We start from the raw sequence: 16408 nt of genomic DNA on the forward strand, positions 1-16408 counted from the left end.
TATTTGATTACCCCATGTATTACTGCTGTGAAGCGCTATGTACATTAATGGTGCTATATAAATAAAGACATACAATACAATACAATACAGACCTTGCATAAAGTCTGCACAGGTTCCAAAGGAGGAGTGGGAGCAATGTAAAAGACCATATCTCACTTTATCAATTCCTGTTGTTTCTAAGGCTGTGTCCATAGTGCAGGAGACGTCGCGAGCTACGTAGCACGCGCCGAAAACAAACACTAGGACGCCAATACATTTGCGTATAGAGCGCGTACGATGGGGAGACCGGCGCTTCGTGCAACAAACAAGTTTGCATTTCCCGTGATCGGATCGCCCAATAAGGGTGAACCAGCTCCGTGATGTCATGGTCGCGCCCCCAACATGCCTCCCTATTGCCTTTGTCTGCTGGACAGGAAATATCTCCTGCAGCAAGCAAGCGTGCACGGAAGCAGGCGCGTTCCACTATAGCGGAGGCCAAAACGTACGAATGCTGCAAATATGGATACATCTTGTTGGGTGGGATAAATTAGGAATTGTGAGAACAGGGAGGACTATGGATGCTGGAACCAGGACCAAGGCCAGACAATCAGAATGACAGGTTTTAGAAAGTGAGCTAGTCAAGATGTGTATTGGGAATCAGGGGTGAATCAAATTATATTTTTAAACATAACGAAGATAATATGTAGCTTTAGGAATCAAATATAACATGTAATCTGTTTATTAATTCTATTATTTGTATTATAACTGAAGTTAGTTAACAGTCTAATTAAGGTTAACATCATTATTATTACGTGAGAGAAGAGAGGAAAACTACTAAAGTCAATTTCAATACCAGTAGCATTGCTTTTTAGTGGCAGAAAAGCTCACACTCATAGCCAATTATCATGGGCACTATTACACAATCTTTACAAGTGGAAAGTTAAACAAAAGTGAGTTGAGAATCACAATGTAAATGTTTTGGGTATATCACACAAAATTTAAAACCACCATTTAGTGTCTAGAAGAAGAAACACTAACACACCAAAGAACTATTATCTATTAGGGAGAAATGACAATGAGAAGTTGTTGGGACACAGCTGTTAGAATATATTATGAAAATAAAATTGATTACATTGCTATTTGTATTAACACTGTATACGTTTAGCCTTTTTATATATTACGAAAAAATTTCATTACCAAATTCATAATTGCGGAATTAATATGTTGCTGGCAAATTATAAAAGTAGGCGAAAGTTGAACATTCCATTCCGCACTGCGTTACCAGGAACAGGATATGAAAGACAGTATATGGTGATAATTGTATTTGTAGGTCGCCTGACATGCTTTGCATTTGCCTATAAATATACGCCGTTTTGATTATCTGGTGTGGCACTTCTCATGTGAGGCAAATGTCACCCATAGTTTTGATTATCTGGTGTGGCACTTTTCATGTGAGGCAAATGTCACCCATAGCCCTGCAATCAATAAAATCATCTGCTGCTTCAACTTCCGGGTCGGAGTAGTGAGAATTATTTGTCTCCAAACAACCTACTTTAATATTGGTCAGGTTGTCCTTAAGAAGAGTGTCTCATTGCTCAGGATTGAAGCTGCTGCACTTAATCTTGTGCTTTAATTAAAAAAAATTGAATTTAAAAAATGCCTTTGTACAAGGACATTAAAACAGAGGGCATCTCTGCTGATACCATTAAACAATGTAGGGTTGTAAAGGGATAAAGGAACATAATCGTTAATTTCGTTTAACGCCTCCCTGGAAAGTCAACCCTGTTGAATATATTTGTATTGCCTACAAAAAGGCACCCTTTACCTTCCAGACCTTCTGTTATGTCACTAAAAGATAGTTATATCTACAGCTCCACCATGATCTTGAAAAAGAAAAAATTGAAGGGGGTGGGGAGGGAATCTGCTTCGGTTGACAATCTCCCCCCTGTAAATGAATGCTACTTGTAAGTTGCTAGACTTTAGTTATTGAACCATTATTTCTTTAATAAGTGTTTGAGTAAATAAACAGGGAAGGAGAAAGCTCTTTCTACAGTCTTATATAGTATGTTGTTGAATTGGTGCTAGGGGCAGAAAAATCTATAGAGTGGAAAAATACTTGCTAGAGCAAGAAAAGAGCCCCTATAGAACAGTACTCAAAACAAATAGCATGTGAAATAAAGTTTTTGTTAAAATATTACCTTTAATGGAAATAAACATTATATATATATATATATATACACACAGACGTGTTGACAACACAAAACTAGAAACTGAATAAAGCTCATAACCCAGCTTAGAATGAGGTGGAGGCAAACACCTATGTACAATTAAAGATGTATCTATATGGGGTCTATTGGAATAATCCCATTTGTATTCATCTTCGATTAGCCAGAATTACTAGTCACTTAAGAAACACAACCCTTCTATAAAACATGGAGAGTAAGCGTGCAGTCAGTGAACAGGACTGGTTTGCAGAACCATGGTATACCACAGCTTAATAGATACAGCAAAGAAAAATAAAAAAAATATTCAGGGAGCTCAGCCCTTTTGTCAGGTACTGCAATTGCGTGTATCGCTGGGGACATAAAAAAAGGGGAGGGGGGGGGGTGCCCTGCTCAGGTACGGACTGATTTATTTGGCTCCTGATAGCCTATGTTCAGAAGTTAAATTGGTGAACAGGTCTGGTTTACAGACATCAGATGAAGTCTAGTGTTGGTTAGGTATTCTATAAATAAATAAATGGCCCCTGTGATATAACCTTGCCTATATTGGCTAATTGAAGCGACACCCACTCAGCTGTTAAGATTAGCTCATTCTCTGATAGTATATGGCCAAACCTTAAAACAGACAACACTGCCATAAAACCAGTTTACATTAGTCTGATCAAAGGTTTATGTAAGTCAGTGACTTCTTGTAAAAAAAACATTAAAAAAAACCCCTATCTTTTTGCAGCCTATGGCTGCGTCCATACTCTAGCCTCGCGTGCTGAGACGCGCTCACGCTGTGCCTCGCCAGAACCAGCAGAAGCTTTTGTCTGGCCTGGTCAGCAAGGCAGTGAACGCGCTTGCGAGGCGGACTGCGGTACCTTGGCCCATCTACCCACCCCCCCCTCACCCTTCCTCAGGGGGGAGGACCTTCCTCAGGGGGGTGCCTGCCAAGGACTGAAACGTTGGGTTCATAGTGTGCTGTTTTATAACTGCTAATATATGTCTTTTTGCTTTATCTGAGTGTTGCTGCTTTTGTGCCTTCTCTCATGGGAAGACAGGGTTTCTATATTGATTTCTATAGAGCATGCACCTTGACTTTACATTTGTTGCTTGGAGTGCTGGCTGCTGCTTTTTGTTATATATATATAGATAGCGATTGATATATAGATAGAGATTGATATATAGATAGAGATTGATATATAGATAGATATATAGATATATATAGATATTGATATATAGATATTGATATATAGATAGATATAGATATTGATATATAGATATTGATAGTGATAGATTTGTCCTTTCAGCCACGAAAAAAATGACAACCATGACTGTTTTCAAGCGATTCAAAAAGCATGAAGTTAATCTACAATGCAATGTCACTTAATATGCCAATTTTCTAAATTCTCTAAAATAATATAAATGATTAACGTTGAGGCTTTAAATAGGGCACAGACATTTTGCTCACTGTCCACCATTTCGCAAGATTTCAACAAAACATCCCCCAAATCAGTCTAATTTTGTGACAATAGCCATTTGAGCAAAACTTTGATACAAATCTAAATTGAAAAAAAAAAAAAAATTGACATTTTTGAGACAGTGGTCATTTAAAGGAGCAGTCCCCTCCTAGAACTAGTGAACTAATTCCAGTGACCGGTTTAAGGTGTTCCATCTACAGTAGATAATTAGATAATTTATACTTTTTTTTTTTTTTTTTTTTAAATTTCAGAATCGGGCACGTGTAATAATTTTTTATTTTATTTTCTTAAGTTACAATTGGAAGGGGTTTGGTTGCCTTTTGTCACTGTTTCTTTGATAAGAACAGGGTGGGACAAGAAGAAAACCCTTTATTAATAACTACTTCCCCATTCAGAGGCCCCTAAGAAATTCAACTGGCCCACTACAGGTTATGTGGGATTGCACCTTTAAATTGCGGTTAACGTATAGAAATTGGGGTTGCACATTCGGTTTGCAGCAATAAGCTGGTTATATGCAAACTTAATGAGAAAAGTAAATATTTGGTGGAGAAGCAGTTAGGAATGACTGCTTAGAATATATTGCAGGCTTAGAATGAGTGAGGGGAAAAAAGAAAACAGCGCAAAACCTCAGTGTAGTATATAAAAAGTATATTAACTTACAGGATCAGCAGCTGAATATTGCACGTAAATCAATTGAGATAAAAAAAAAAATTTAAAAGAAGAAGAAAAGAGCATGACATGTTAGGGATATGTTACCACATAAGACATCCCGCGCACTACACCGGATCACACAGATGGAGCCTGCTGGGACGTCTAAGGATCCTTATCGTCGGGACACCTGCTCCTGCTGGTACCCTCGGTCCATGTCCGCTCGGCTTACTCCGTCTCGGTGGGCTGCTGGGGGTTTCCCCGTCTGGGTAGAGAATTGGATAGTCCCTCTGGTGTTGCTGGAACGCTGATTACACGCTAACTCCCTGTGGCAGTCTCCACGGAGACTGCTGATGACGTCAGATGTGCTCTGTCGCGTTGAATTGCGACTTTTAAACTCAAAGCGACCTTAAAAGTCTGACGAGCGGGTGTCCCGACGATAAGGATCCTTAGACGTCCCAGCAAGCTCCATCTGTGTGATCTGGGGGATGTCGTTTGTGGTAACATATCCCTTACACGTCATGCTCTTTCTTTTAAATCTCAATTGATGTACGTGCAATACTCACCTGCTGATCCTGTAATTTAATATACTTTTTATATACTACACTATTAGGTTTAGCGCTGTTTTCTTTTTGAAGTGAAACTTCTTTAGTGGCACCTAGTCAATTTTGATGGAACAAAACTCCTTCATGGAGACGAAAATGTGAAACGGAAATGACACCACGTAACGGCCGCCGCTCCCTCCATACGCTCGCTGTCACATGCGGCGGCGGCGATAGCCGCCGGCGCCGCTCCTAACGGCCGCCGCTCCCCCCACACGCCTGCTGACGTGAAACTTCCTTAGTGAAACGGATGTGACGTGCAAGTGACGTCAGTGCTGGCAGATGAGGCCAACACTTACCTCCATGCCCACATTCGGGAGTGGGGTGGGAAGATATAGGAAGAGCGCGTTACCGTGCGCGTGCACACACGCGCTTTACCGTGCCCTGTCGCCTCCTGCTCTGGACCGGTAACGGGGGGGGCACGAGTGTGCTGCGTCCCCCGCAGCACAACCAGAGGGGGGGAGGAAGAGTGCTGAGCGCGCGCACACACACATGTGCGTTACCGTGGCCCCATACCTCCAGGGGGCTGGCTGCAGCAGGACAAACAGCCGTGTCCGCAGCTCTGCCGGGGGGAGAGACTGGGGGCTGCTCTGGCCATGTACCTTCACGGGGGGGGGGGGCTGCTCAGGAGACTCAGACAGAGCTCAGTAATATCACTATCTGGTGCGCGTGTTCTCTTCACTTTTTTTTTTTTATCACTTAGCAGGAGTGCTCCAGTGTCACGTATCAGCAGCAAAGTTTCCCAGGATACTTGCATAAAATGGGGTACAGGCCCTATACAAATCTCTAGTTAAAATCATAGCTCAGACATGGAATGTAGTTTTGGGCAAATTACTATAACAAAACGGTTTTTAAAATATTGTGTGATAACTGGAGAACGTGCAAAAGAGGGGCCACCAAATTGCTAAAGGGGATGAAAAGTCTCAATTATGAGGAAAGACTATCAAAATTAGGATTGCTCCGTTTAGAGAACAGCTGACTAATCTTGGTAGTCACAACATACAAATATACATAGGCTCAAGATATAAATCACGCAAGGGAGTTTAATCACCTCAGGCCTGTACAATTAAAAGGCTCCACCACTAACTCACAGGTTAGATATAAAGGTCATACCAGAAACAAAATTGAAGTATTAATTTTTTTACAGTAGAGATTGAACATTTAGAATGTACGATCCCGGTAAATGGAGGTCAGATACTGTACATATTTAAGAAAATATTGGATATCAGCTTAGACAGAAAAAAATGGCATGTGCCAAAATATAAATCGTAGGAAGAGTACTGATCCAGATAGCATATATAATTGGCATTTACTCTAGTCTGGGAGAAATCTTTCCCCGCTGCTTGAGACAAAATGCAAATGTTGTACAGGATTTGTTAGCCTTCCTCTTAATGGTAATATATAATATACAGAAATTGGAAAATTCACTGACATTTCCCTAACCAGGAAAATATTCTACAACAAAATATTTTAAACATACTACTACACATCCATATTATTGGTATCCATTATGGTCAGATGAATTACATTGAAAGTGACAATCTAGAATGTTCTCTTCCATTTGCCCCATTCAGTCTTTGACTGAGCCACTTGTGCTGAAGCTTGGATATCCTTAAAACCTGGCTTGTTGGGGTGTCATGAGAACTGGAGTTGAGCACCCCCAGTTTAAGACATACACCAGTCCGATAAATATTCTGTCAAATGTTATGCCCTTATTTCATCATATACATGGAAACAACGATGGGAAACAGATTAGGTCATTGGTTAGCCCCATTGTCATCAGTATTACAAAGCAATATACAAAAAAAAAAGTGCATTACTTCTACAGCAGCTCACAGAAATAAAGCCCCCAAAAAGCTGGATAGGAAATTCATCTGTGTATAAAATATATGGATTTTACAGGGCGATAAGAGAGATCATCATCTATTTAGAATGTTCCAACATATTCTGGAGGAGTGGCTTAATGAGTAGACACCGATTGTCAACAATGACACAGCTTGAATGAGGGGAACCTTGTCCAATTCCCAGAGTCAGCTCCTTTTAACCTTAGGCAAATCAGTTTATCTCCCTGTGCCTCGTGCACTAAAATCATAGATTGTAAACTCAGCTGGGCAGGGACTGTGTGTCGGTATAATTCCTATGCGCTGTGTACCGTGCACTATACTATAATTGTGAAGTGCTTTGATTCACATTGGAAGAAAAGCGCTATGAACTAAAGTTGTTGTGGTTATTCTTCAACTCTGTACAGTGCGGGAAAAGTAGTTTAATTAAGAATGACAATAAGGAGAAAGGGACACAAAAAGGTAATGAGGGCCCTGCTCAAATAAACTATAAGGAGTTTATACATCTAGGAGAAAAAAAAGGGGACTCACTTAAAAAAAAAAAAAAGTAGTCTGTATGGAAAGCCACAATGCAAACGGCCATTAAAATAATTTCAGAAGAGGGGAAACAGGAAAGTAAAAGAGGAAGAGAAGACAAAATGGTTACTTTTAGATTGAAACGGGGTATGCATATTTATTTTTTTAATTAAAAAAAGGGGCAGTCCCATCTATACCAAAGTGGACAAATTTCAGTGGCATATACTGTAGGTCTTTTAATACAAAACAAAGTGGTTTTTTTTTGTTTTTTTACACCTTTTACTGTCTCGATCGTAACCAAATTATTTGCTGTATTTACACATTCTTTAACTAGTCTTTGGTGACAACAGTCTAAATAATTATATAGTAAGTATATGCCACCATTTCCCCTTTCATGTTTTGTTTGGGGAAAAATGACAGCATAATTTGTTAAAACAATAATTAGCAGATAACATTCTGAATTAAGCAAACGTGAAGAAAATAGAAACACTAAGTTTAATTTTTTTTTTTCATATTTGGGTCACACAAGTTAAAAAAGTTTGAAAAACAAATTACCAAGGAGAAAAAAAAAAAAGCCTGCCACATTTTAGAAAACAAATTCTAAAGCGACATTTTCAGTTTAAAATTTTCAAACTTTTAGCAATTTTTCAACCTTTCTGGGTAAAAAAATAAAAATACGAACTGAATTTTGGTAAGTATATACATTGCACAAGGACAACTGAAGGCAAAGGTTGCAGAGTGAAGAAAGAAGTGGATCTACAATATATCCATGCGTGACTCACCAACAGTGAATCCTAAGAGTTAAAAGGAAAAGCAATGGAGCAAGAAACACAAAATACATACATATGTTTGTATATAGAGATGATCATCAAGTAACTAGCAGTGTGGATATGGAGAAAAGGTCAAGTAACATGAAAAGGAATGAATGTGAATGATGGTGATCGAAAAGAATAAAAATAAGTAATGCGAGAAGGACAGTCTCAGTGGAGCAAGAAAGACGAAAGCCAGATTTAAATTGGTCAAGAAAGTACAGAGTGTGCAGGAAATGTGTAATCTGTGGGTTAATTAAGGGTTTAATAACTGGACAGGAAAGGAAGAGCAAAATAGAATGGTAGTTGGAGATCAGGGTTAAATTAAGATTTAATTTTTTTTTGCAGGATTTGAAAAACAGTAGTTTTGCCTCATCTTTATTAAATGTGTAAAACACAATTTGTGAATGCAAAATGTAAAAAAAAAATGTTTTAAACAAAAAGGGGAGAATGTGGATAGTGGAAGATGAATAAACATTGTAGAAACCAGTAATAGATAGGGGTGGAAGAAAAATACCGATAAGCAAAAACATCTAATAAATTAAGTTAACAACAAGTACACCAAGTATGTCACCTGCATCTTCCATCCGGGTTGTTGGGCTAACTTGTATTTTCTTTTTTTAATATTTTTGGGGGAATGTAAACCCCCAATGCAATTTCAGGAAAATAAAAATTATTTGCTAAAATGGAATAACGGAAAAACCACTTTCACAGTCAAACAGTCACGAACTAAGCGATCAGTTATTGTAGTGGTTGTACGATAACCGTATACGTCAGAGAATACTGTTACCGTGCAAGATGAGGAAGATTTGAGTCTAGCGAACATATCATGGAAGAGAACTGTAAGTAGGAATTTGCCGATACATTACATTTTAATCATTGGAAACATCCCTCATTTAACAAAGATAATTTGTGGAAACTTAATGGCTTCCATGATTTTATGGATTTACTTTAGTTTCTATGTTTGCCAATGTTTGATGCTCTTTCAACCTCTTTTCTCCGTGTATATCTTGACCAAACTGATTTAATTCTAAATTGTGTGGTTTGTAAGAGCTTTTTTTAACAACTCATGTATTGCTGTTGAACATGTTAAACTTCATTGTTCTTCCCTCCACAAAAAGGAGTGATTGACTGTCAAAGATTCAACAATGAAGTTAGACAGGTATACTTAATCAACCAAACTCCTCCCCAGTGACCCAACAATTAAGAAAATAATCCAACCGATTATGTATGGTGCAAAACACAAGTATGAAAATAAGATTAATTACACAAGAGGTTGCTGTTTTCCAGCTTTTAGGCAGAATCATACAGGTGTCAAAACCCAGGTAATACTATGTTAAAAGTGGAATCTGCTAATTTGATCAGATACGGATTTATACTGATACTGTATGTTTAAAAAAAAAAAAAACCTAGGATTTGGGACAGTTGCTTCACGGATTAAATTAATCGGATGACAACACCACCCAGGGACATTCCTGTTCTTGTTAATGGGGAATAACGCGTATGCTGCATTCCTCCACTCGTTCCTCCGAACGCCTCTGGAGGACATCTCATACTCTCACAGACTTCCTTCACTACAAATTTATGCTATCCTGTTTCAACTCTGCCCTCTCGCAAGCTAAACAAACCTAATTTTCTTCACTAATCAACATGCACAAGTCTAACCCACGCCGACTGTTCTCTGTCTTTGATACTCTACTCAAACCACCCTCAGCTGCCTCTCCTTCCTCCATCTCCGCTCAGGACTTTGCTGACTATTTTAAGGAAAAGGTGGAATCCATACGGCAGAACATCCCCTCTGTTTCTCCCTCCCATCCTACACTACTTCCTAACTCTTCTCCTGTCTTCCTTGACTCTTTTTCCACTGTCTCAGAGGAGGATGTGTCACTGTTGATCTCCTCTTCTCCCTCTACCACTTGCCCTCTTGACCCCAATGCCTCCCATCTCCTAAAACCTCTTGCTCCTACTATAATCCCTACGCTCACACACCTTTTTAACTCCTCCCTCTGCTCTGGAACCTTTCCATCCTCCTTCAAACATGCAACAGTCATACCATTACTCAAAAACAGCAAGCTTGACCCTACCTGTCTTTCTAACTATCGACCGGTCTCCCTCCTGCCTTTTGCCTCTAAACTCCTTGAACGTCTTGTATTCTCTCGCTTGCTCCATTTTCTCAACACCTATTCTCTAATAGACCCTCTACAATCTGGCTTCCGCACTGCTCATTCCACGGAAACAGCCCTCACAAAAATAACTGACGACCTCCATGCTGCCAAAGACAGAGGTCATTACACTCTGCTCATATTACTCGACCTCTCTGCAGCATTTGACACCGTGGACCACCCTCTTCTTCATATTCTCCATACTCTTGGTATTCGGAACAAAGCTCTATCCTGGATCTCATCCTACCTCTCCCATCGTACTTTCAGTGTCTCTTCTGCTAACACCTCCTCCTCCTCAATCGATCTCTCTGTGGGGGTACCCCAGGGCTCTGTCCTGGGACCTCTTCTCTTTTTTCTGTACACACTCTCTCTAGGTGACCTAATAACATATTTTGGGTTTAATTATCACCTCTATGCTGACGACACACAAATATACTTTTCAACACCTGACCTTACACCTGCTGTACAAACCAAAGTTTCTGAATGTCTCTCTGCTATATCATCCTGGATGGCCCTCCGTCGCCTTAAACTCAACAAGGCTAAAACAGAGCTCCTCATACTTCCTCCCAAACCTTGCCCTACTACCTTCTTCCACATTACTGTTGGAACTACCATCATTCACCCAGTAGCCCAAGCACGCTGCCTAGGGGTCACACTCTACTCCTCTCTCACATTCGCCCATCACATTCAAAACATTTCTAAAACCTGTTGCTTTTTCCTCCGCAATATAACGAAGATACACCCTTTCCTCTTTTGCTCGACTGCTAAAACTCTGACTCAGGCCCTCATTCTCTCCCGTCTTGATTACTGTAACCTCCTGCTGTCCGGCCTTCCTGCCTCTCACCTGTCTCCCCTACAATCTATCCTAAACGCTGCTGCCAGAATCACTCTACTCTTTCCGAGATCTGTCTCAGCATCTCCCCTCATGAAATCCCTCTCCTGGCTTCCGATCAAATCCCGCATCTCGCACTCCATTCTTCTCCTCACTTTTAAAGCTTTACACTCTTCTGCCCCTCCTTACATCTCTGCCCTAATCTCGCGTTATGCACCATCCAGACTCTTGCGTTCTTCTCAAGGATGTCTTCTTTTTACCCCCTTTGTATCTAAAGCCCTCTCCCCCTTAAACCTTTTTCACTGACTGCCCCACACCTCTGGAATGCCCTTCCCCTCAGTACCCGACTTGCACCCTCTCTATCCACCTTTAAGACCCACCTTAAGACACACTTGCTTAAAGAAGCATATGAATAGCACTGTGGATATTCTGAACACATGATACATAAGCATGGCCCCCTGGAGACGCACTTACCAGAACGCTCTCCTACTGTCTCTGTACGTTCTCCCTACCTACCAATTACACTGTAAGCTCCTCGGGGCAGGGACTCCTCTTCCTTAATGTTACTTTTATGTCTAAAGCGCTTATTCCCATGATCTGTTATTTATATTATCTGTTATTTGAGTACCCCATGTATTACTACTGTGAAGCGCTATGTACATTAATGGCGCTATATAAATAAAGACATACCATACAATACAATAATGAACAAGCAGAATGGAAACTCCTGTTAGAAATATCATTTAAAAAGACCATCTTTAGTTGCTCAATGAACAATGATCCACATTTTTACATTTTAATTGAGACTCTAAATGGTTAAGAAATTTAATTTATGGTGAAAGGAGGAGCAGTGCTGGATCGGATTTCCTTACTTACTAAAAAAATATTGGGGTCCGAATATAAAATTGGAGGAATTTTTATCGCTTGCATTTCCATTTATAATAGCATAATGTGGTTTTTCACATATTTCAAACCTAAAATGTTATTAGATTTGAATCTAAGCCCCATTAATAGATAAAGGTAACCGGATCAAATGAAACAAAACTATAATACTTCAACATTTACAGTATTTATCCACAAACGATTCAAGATTCAATATCCATGTGTGAAAAAAAAAATGGGAACGTTTAACCGTGTGTACCTAGTGGCACCCACTTGAGAAGCAATGACTTCAACTAAGCCTTTCCTGTAACTGCTGGTTAGTCTCTTTCACCGGTTTTGAGGAAATGTGTCCCATTCCTCCTTACAGAACAATTTCAACTCCGTGACATTTGAGGGCTTTCTTGCATGGATAGCTCTATGGGAATTAGGTCCGGACTTTGACTAGGCCAATCTAAAACATGGAATTTCTTCTTCTGCAACCATTCTTTTGTATGTTTAGAATCATTGTCTTGCTGCATGACCCACTCTCGGTTCTGCTGCAGCTCACAGATGGATGGCCTGACATTCTCCTCTAGAATATGCAGAATTCATAATTATGTCAATGATGGCAAGCCATCCAGGTCTTGAGGTAGCAAACCAGCCCCAAACAATCACACTCCATTCACAATGCTTGATGGTTGGGATAAGGTTCTTCTGTTAGAATGCAGTGTTTGGTTGTAACCAAACATAACGTTTCTCATTGAGGCCAAAAAGTTCTACCTTTGACTCGTCTGTCTAGAGAACATTGTACCAGAAGTGTTGTCAATCATCTATGTGCTGTTTGGTGAACCTCAAATGGGCAGCAATGTTCTTCTTAGAGAGCAGTGATTTCTTCCTGGCTATCCTTCCATGAGCACCATTCTTGAGGTTTTTTCTGATAGTTGAGTCATGAACCTTACAATTTGCCCTGACAAAAGTGGCCTGCGGATCCTTGGATGTTACTCTGGGGTTCTTTGTGACTTCGTGGATGATTTGGCGGTTTGTTCTTGCAGAGATATTGGTAGGCTGACAGTTCCTAGGTAGAGCGACTGTGGTCTTGAACTTTCTCCATTTGTAAACTATCTTACATTGGATTGGTGGACACCCAAATTCTTAGAAATGGTTTTGTAAATCTTTCTAGACTGATGAGCATCAATAACTGCTTTTCTGAGGTCCTCAGATTTCTTTTGGATTGTGGCATGACATGTTTCCATATACTTGTATGGTGAAGACCAAACTCACAATGTTTCTGATCTTTATGTAGGGTGGGGCCTCCCAAACTCATACCTGAAGATTTACCTATGTATTTAAACATCTGATTCTAATTACCCCTTTACATTTAGCTGATAAAACCAGGGTTTCACTTACTTTTGCACATATCCTGACTCTCTTAATTACTCATTGTTTGTCTAATTCATACACCATTTTGTTTCAAAAGACATGGAATTTGTTAATATAAACCCTATAGAATATTTAAGGAAAAAAATACTGTTTTTATTCAAGAAGGTTATCATGGAAAAACTATGGAATTTCCCTAATAATCATTGGTGATAAAAAAAAAAAAAAACCCCTCTCGTCTCTGTATATATTTTACCAAGCAGGATAAGAGGGCATAGTTTTCGTAATCAGGAGGCTAACCAATATATAATTCTGATACATTTGTAATTATGTTTAAAATGTTTCTTCAAATCTCTGTTAGCTAAAAGATCTGCCCCTTATAATAACGGACATGCTGAAATCTATTCTGCATTACAGATTTCACTTTTGCACAAAACATGGCAGGAGTGTTAGCTGGTCACCTACAAATTGTACTAAATATAACAAATATAAGAATTATTTGTGCAGTTTCAGTACTTTTTTTTATATATTTTTGTACCTTTAGTTACACAAACTGAGCAGAGCATGAAGTAAATATACATCCTTAAACATACTTTATTGCTTACCTGGATTAGCTTTTCCGTTTCTATTTTTATTAATGGCTGTATAGAAGTCTCTTCAGGATAAAATGGCTCACATTTATCTTTAACAGAAACCATTTTCTTAATTGGCTGGGACTTAACCTTTTAAAACAAGAGAGTGGAATGTCAAAAGTAATTTAGCTTGCAAAACAAATAAAACACAGCACCTATAGGGCAGACAATAATTATTAACCTTCAATTCAGAAAGAAAATACATTTTGCAAAAGTTACGGTAAGTTATGCATTTTTGAAAGCCAATTCAAATTGTCTTATGACCAATTATCATGGCATTCCAAACACTAAATAACCTGTAAAAGTAAAATTTTCTTCAGTAATGAAACATCTACAGTAAATATGAAATGACATTACAGTATATAGGAATTAAATAGTCAGCCATGCTTAAAATATAGCCCAGATGAAGGATAGGCTTAGTAATCTTCAGAGTTGAATTAACACAGAAGCCATTTTTTTAAATAACATTTTTATTTCCATTTACTTTTTTTCCTTTGATTTTTATTACGCTTGTACCCAAAGGGTTTTTTTTTTTTGTTTGTTTTTTTAAAATAAAAGATTTACACATTTTGTGTTCTGCGATGTGGATCATGTAAAAATCTTAAACATTAAAGCAGCAGTCAATATTTATTTTTTACTCCTCATATTATACCTGGAGTCCCCACAGAGCTGACCCATAGCCTCATGTCCTCCAGGGATTTTAGTGTATTGCATATACACTATAATAGTATATCTACATATACATAAAGTATATCTAGCTCTCAGAGATCCAAAAGAAATGAATGAGGCATCCCTAATAACAGCACGGGCTGTCCATACAGCCTGGCCCAAATATACGATTGGGGAAATTAAAGGTTAGCTAATAATATCAGCGAAATTCGCTTTAAAGTATTTATTTATTTTTTAAACAGGGTGGGTCCCAGAGGTCTCCCTAAGCAACATTCCATTTCTTTTCAGCTCTGGGAACCCTTGGTTCCCGAGATACTTAGCAGTGAAGTTACCTCAGGGGAAACAAAATGACAAATATCAAGCCGCTGGGGGATCCCACAGCTGAAAATAGTGCAGTTCAGTTCTGCAGGACCCCCTGGTTCCAATTCTGTATAACAACTGGAGGTTGGCTGTGGTGGATTGCTCCTTTAATTTGCATTTATTTTTACTTGCTGGAGGAATCCAGCAGGAGTCGGAATCTTTCTCAGGCTTCCCCACTCTTGCCTGAATTTTTGCAGCTTTCTATTTTCACCAACAAATTAAAAAAGGTTTAGCGGAGGAGCCGGCTTCAATTTTCCCTTCTACCTAAAGACTATGAATTTGTTGTCAAATTTAAGACAGCAAATTCAATAATGCTTTAAAGCTAAGGCAGGATCAGCCCAGTGGGCTGATATGGCTTTTAAGGTTTAGTTTAACTGCACTCCTGGGGTCAATCCTCACTAGAGCATCTTTGAATTTGTGGTCCTGTTTCAGGTGGGAAATTCAAATGTTGCTATAGAAAGCTAGCTGTAGATGCAAAACTGCTTTCCAGACTAAATTAAATTAAATAAAATAGGGAGAAACCTGCTATTGGCCCCCACAGCTTGTGGTTTGCAACAACAGCTTTCCCAAGCATTGGCCGGTCAGAGAGATTGTGAGAAGAGTTCTAAATACGTTTTAGGTCAGGGGTGGCCAACTTCAGTCCTTAAGGGCCATCAACAGGTTAGATTTGAAGGATTTCCCTGCTTCAGCACAGGTGGCTCAATCTGTCAGAATGACAGCCACCTGTGCTGAAGCAGGGAAATCCTAAAAATATGACAACCTGTTGGTGGCCCTTAAGGACTGGCATTGGCCACCACTGTTCTAGGCATGTCTAGGCCGTTAACGTCCACAATTTAAACTAATCATAAGCTATTTTTGTGCATCGTTTAAATATACCGCCATACGTATGAGGCTTACATTTTCCTAGTGATTGAACAATATTGGTTACATATTTTACAATTCCAAATCATTTACAGTAAAAGCTTTACTTTAGCAAAACCTAATAAAATTGGTCACAATTGGTCAACCCTAAATAGTTGTTTCAACACCTGTCAAATAAACAGTGATATGCTGCACACCATGGCCATTTACACATACCATTTAAACATTACTGGTGCTGCTGATTCAAAGGGATACCTGTCACAAACATAAAAGCTTGTACAGTGGCGGCCGCCTTTAGCCTCCTTTGGCCGTTTCAGCGCGAATTTTAAAACCGCGGGCAGATGCAGTGTTTGATGCGGCATGTTCCAGCATTTAAAGCCGCGGCCGCGTGCATTGTACAGTATTAGCGCTGTGCTTATATAATTGTAGGTACACAAGCAAGCTATTTACACAAGGTATTTAATTGTAGGTTTAGAGGTACTGCAAGCTACTGTAACATTATGAGCGGCGTGCGTGCAACTTTATGGGCGGCGTGCTGTATACAAACTTTCACTGTACTATTGGCGCTGTCTCG

At 39.3% G+C, this 16408-nt stretch overlaps 1 protein-coding gene across 8 annotated transcripts in view; it reads right to left on the bottom strand.

The window, feature by feature from the left end:
• CEP44 (centrosomal protein 44) overlaps nt 1–16408 on the bottom strand; it is a 55646-nt gene that overhangs the window by 16172 nt on the left and 23066 nt on the right. For all 8 annotated transcript variants that reach the window (XM_075611250.1, XM_075611233.1, XM_075611201.1 and 5 more), the window contains one exon: nt 13918–14034. In XM_075611250.1, the coding sequence (XP_075467365.1) occupies nt 13918–14034 (117 nt within the window). The remainder of the gene's footprint in view (nt 1–13917; nt 14035–16408) is intronic.

The sequence above is a fragment of the Ascaphus truei genome, chromosome 1, assembly GCF_040206685.1.
Source record: "Ascaphus truei isolate aAscTru1 chromosome 1, aAscTru1.hap1, whole genome shotgun sequence".
Taxonomy (NCBI): domain Eukaryota; kingdom Metazoa; phylum Chordata; class Amphibia; order Anura; family Ascaphidae; genus Ascaphus; species Ascaphus truei.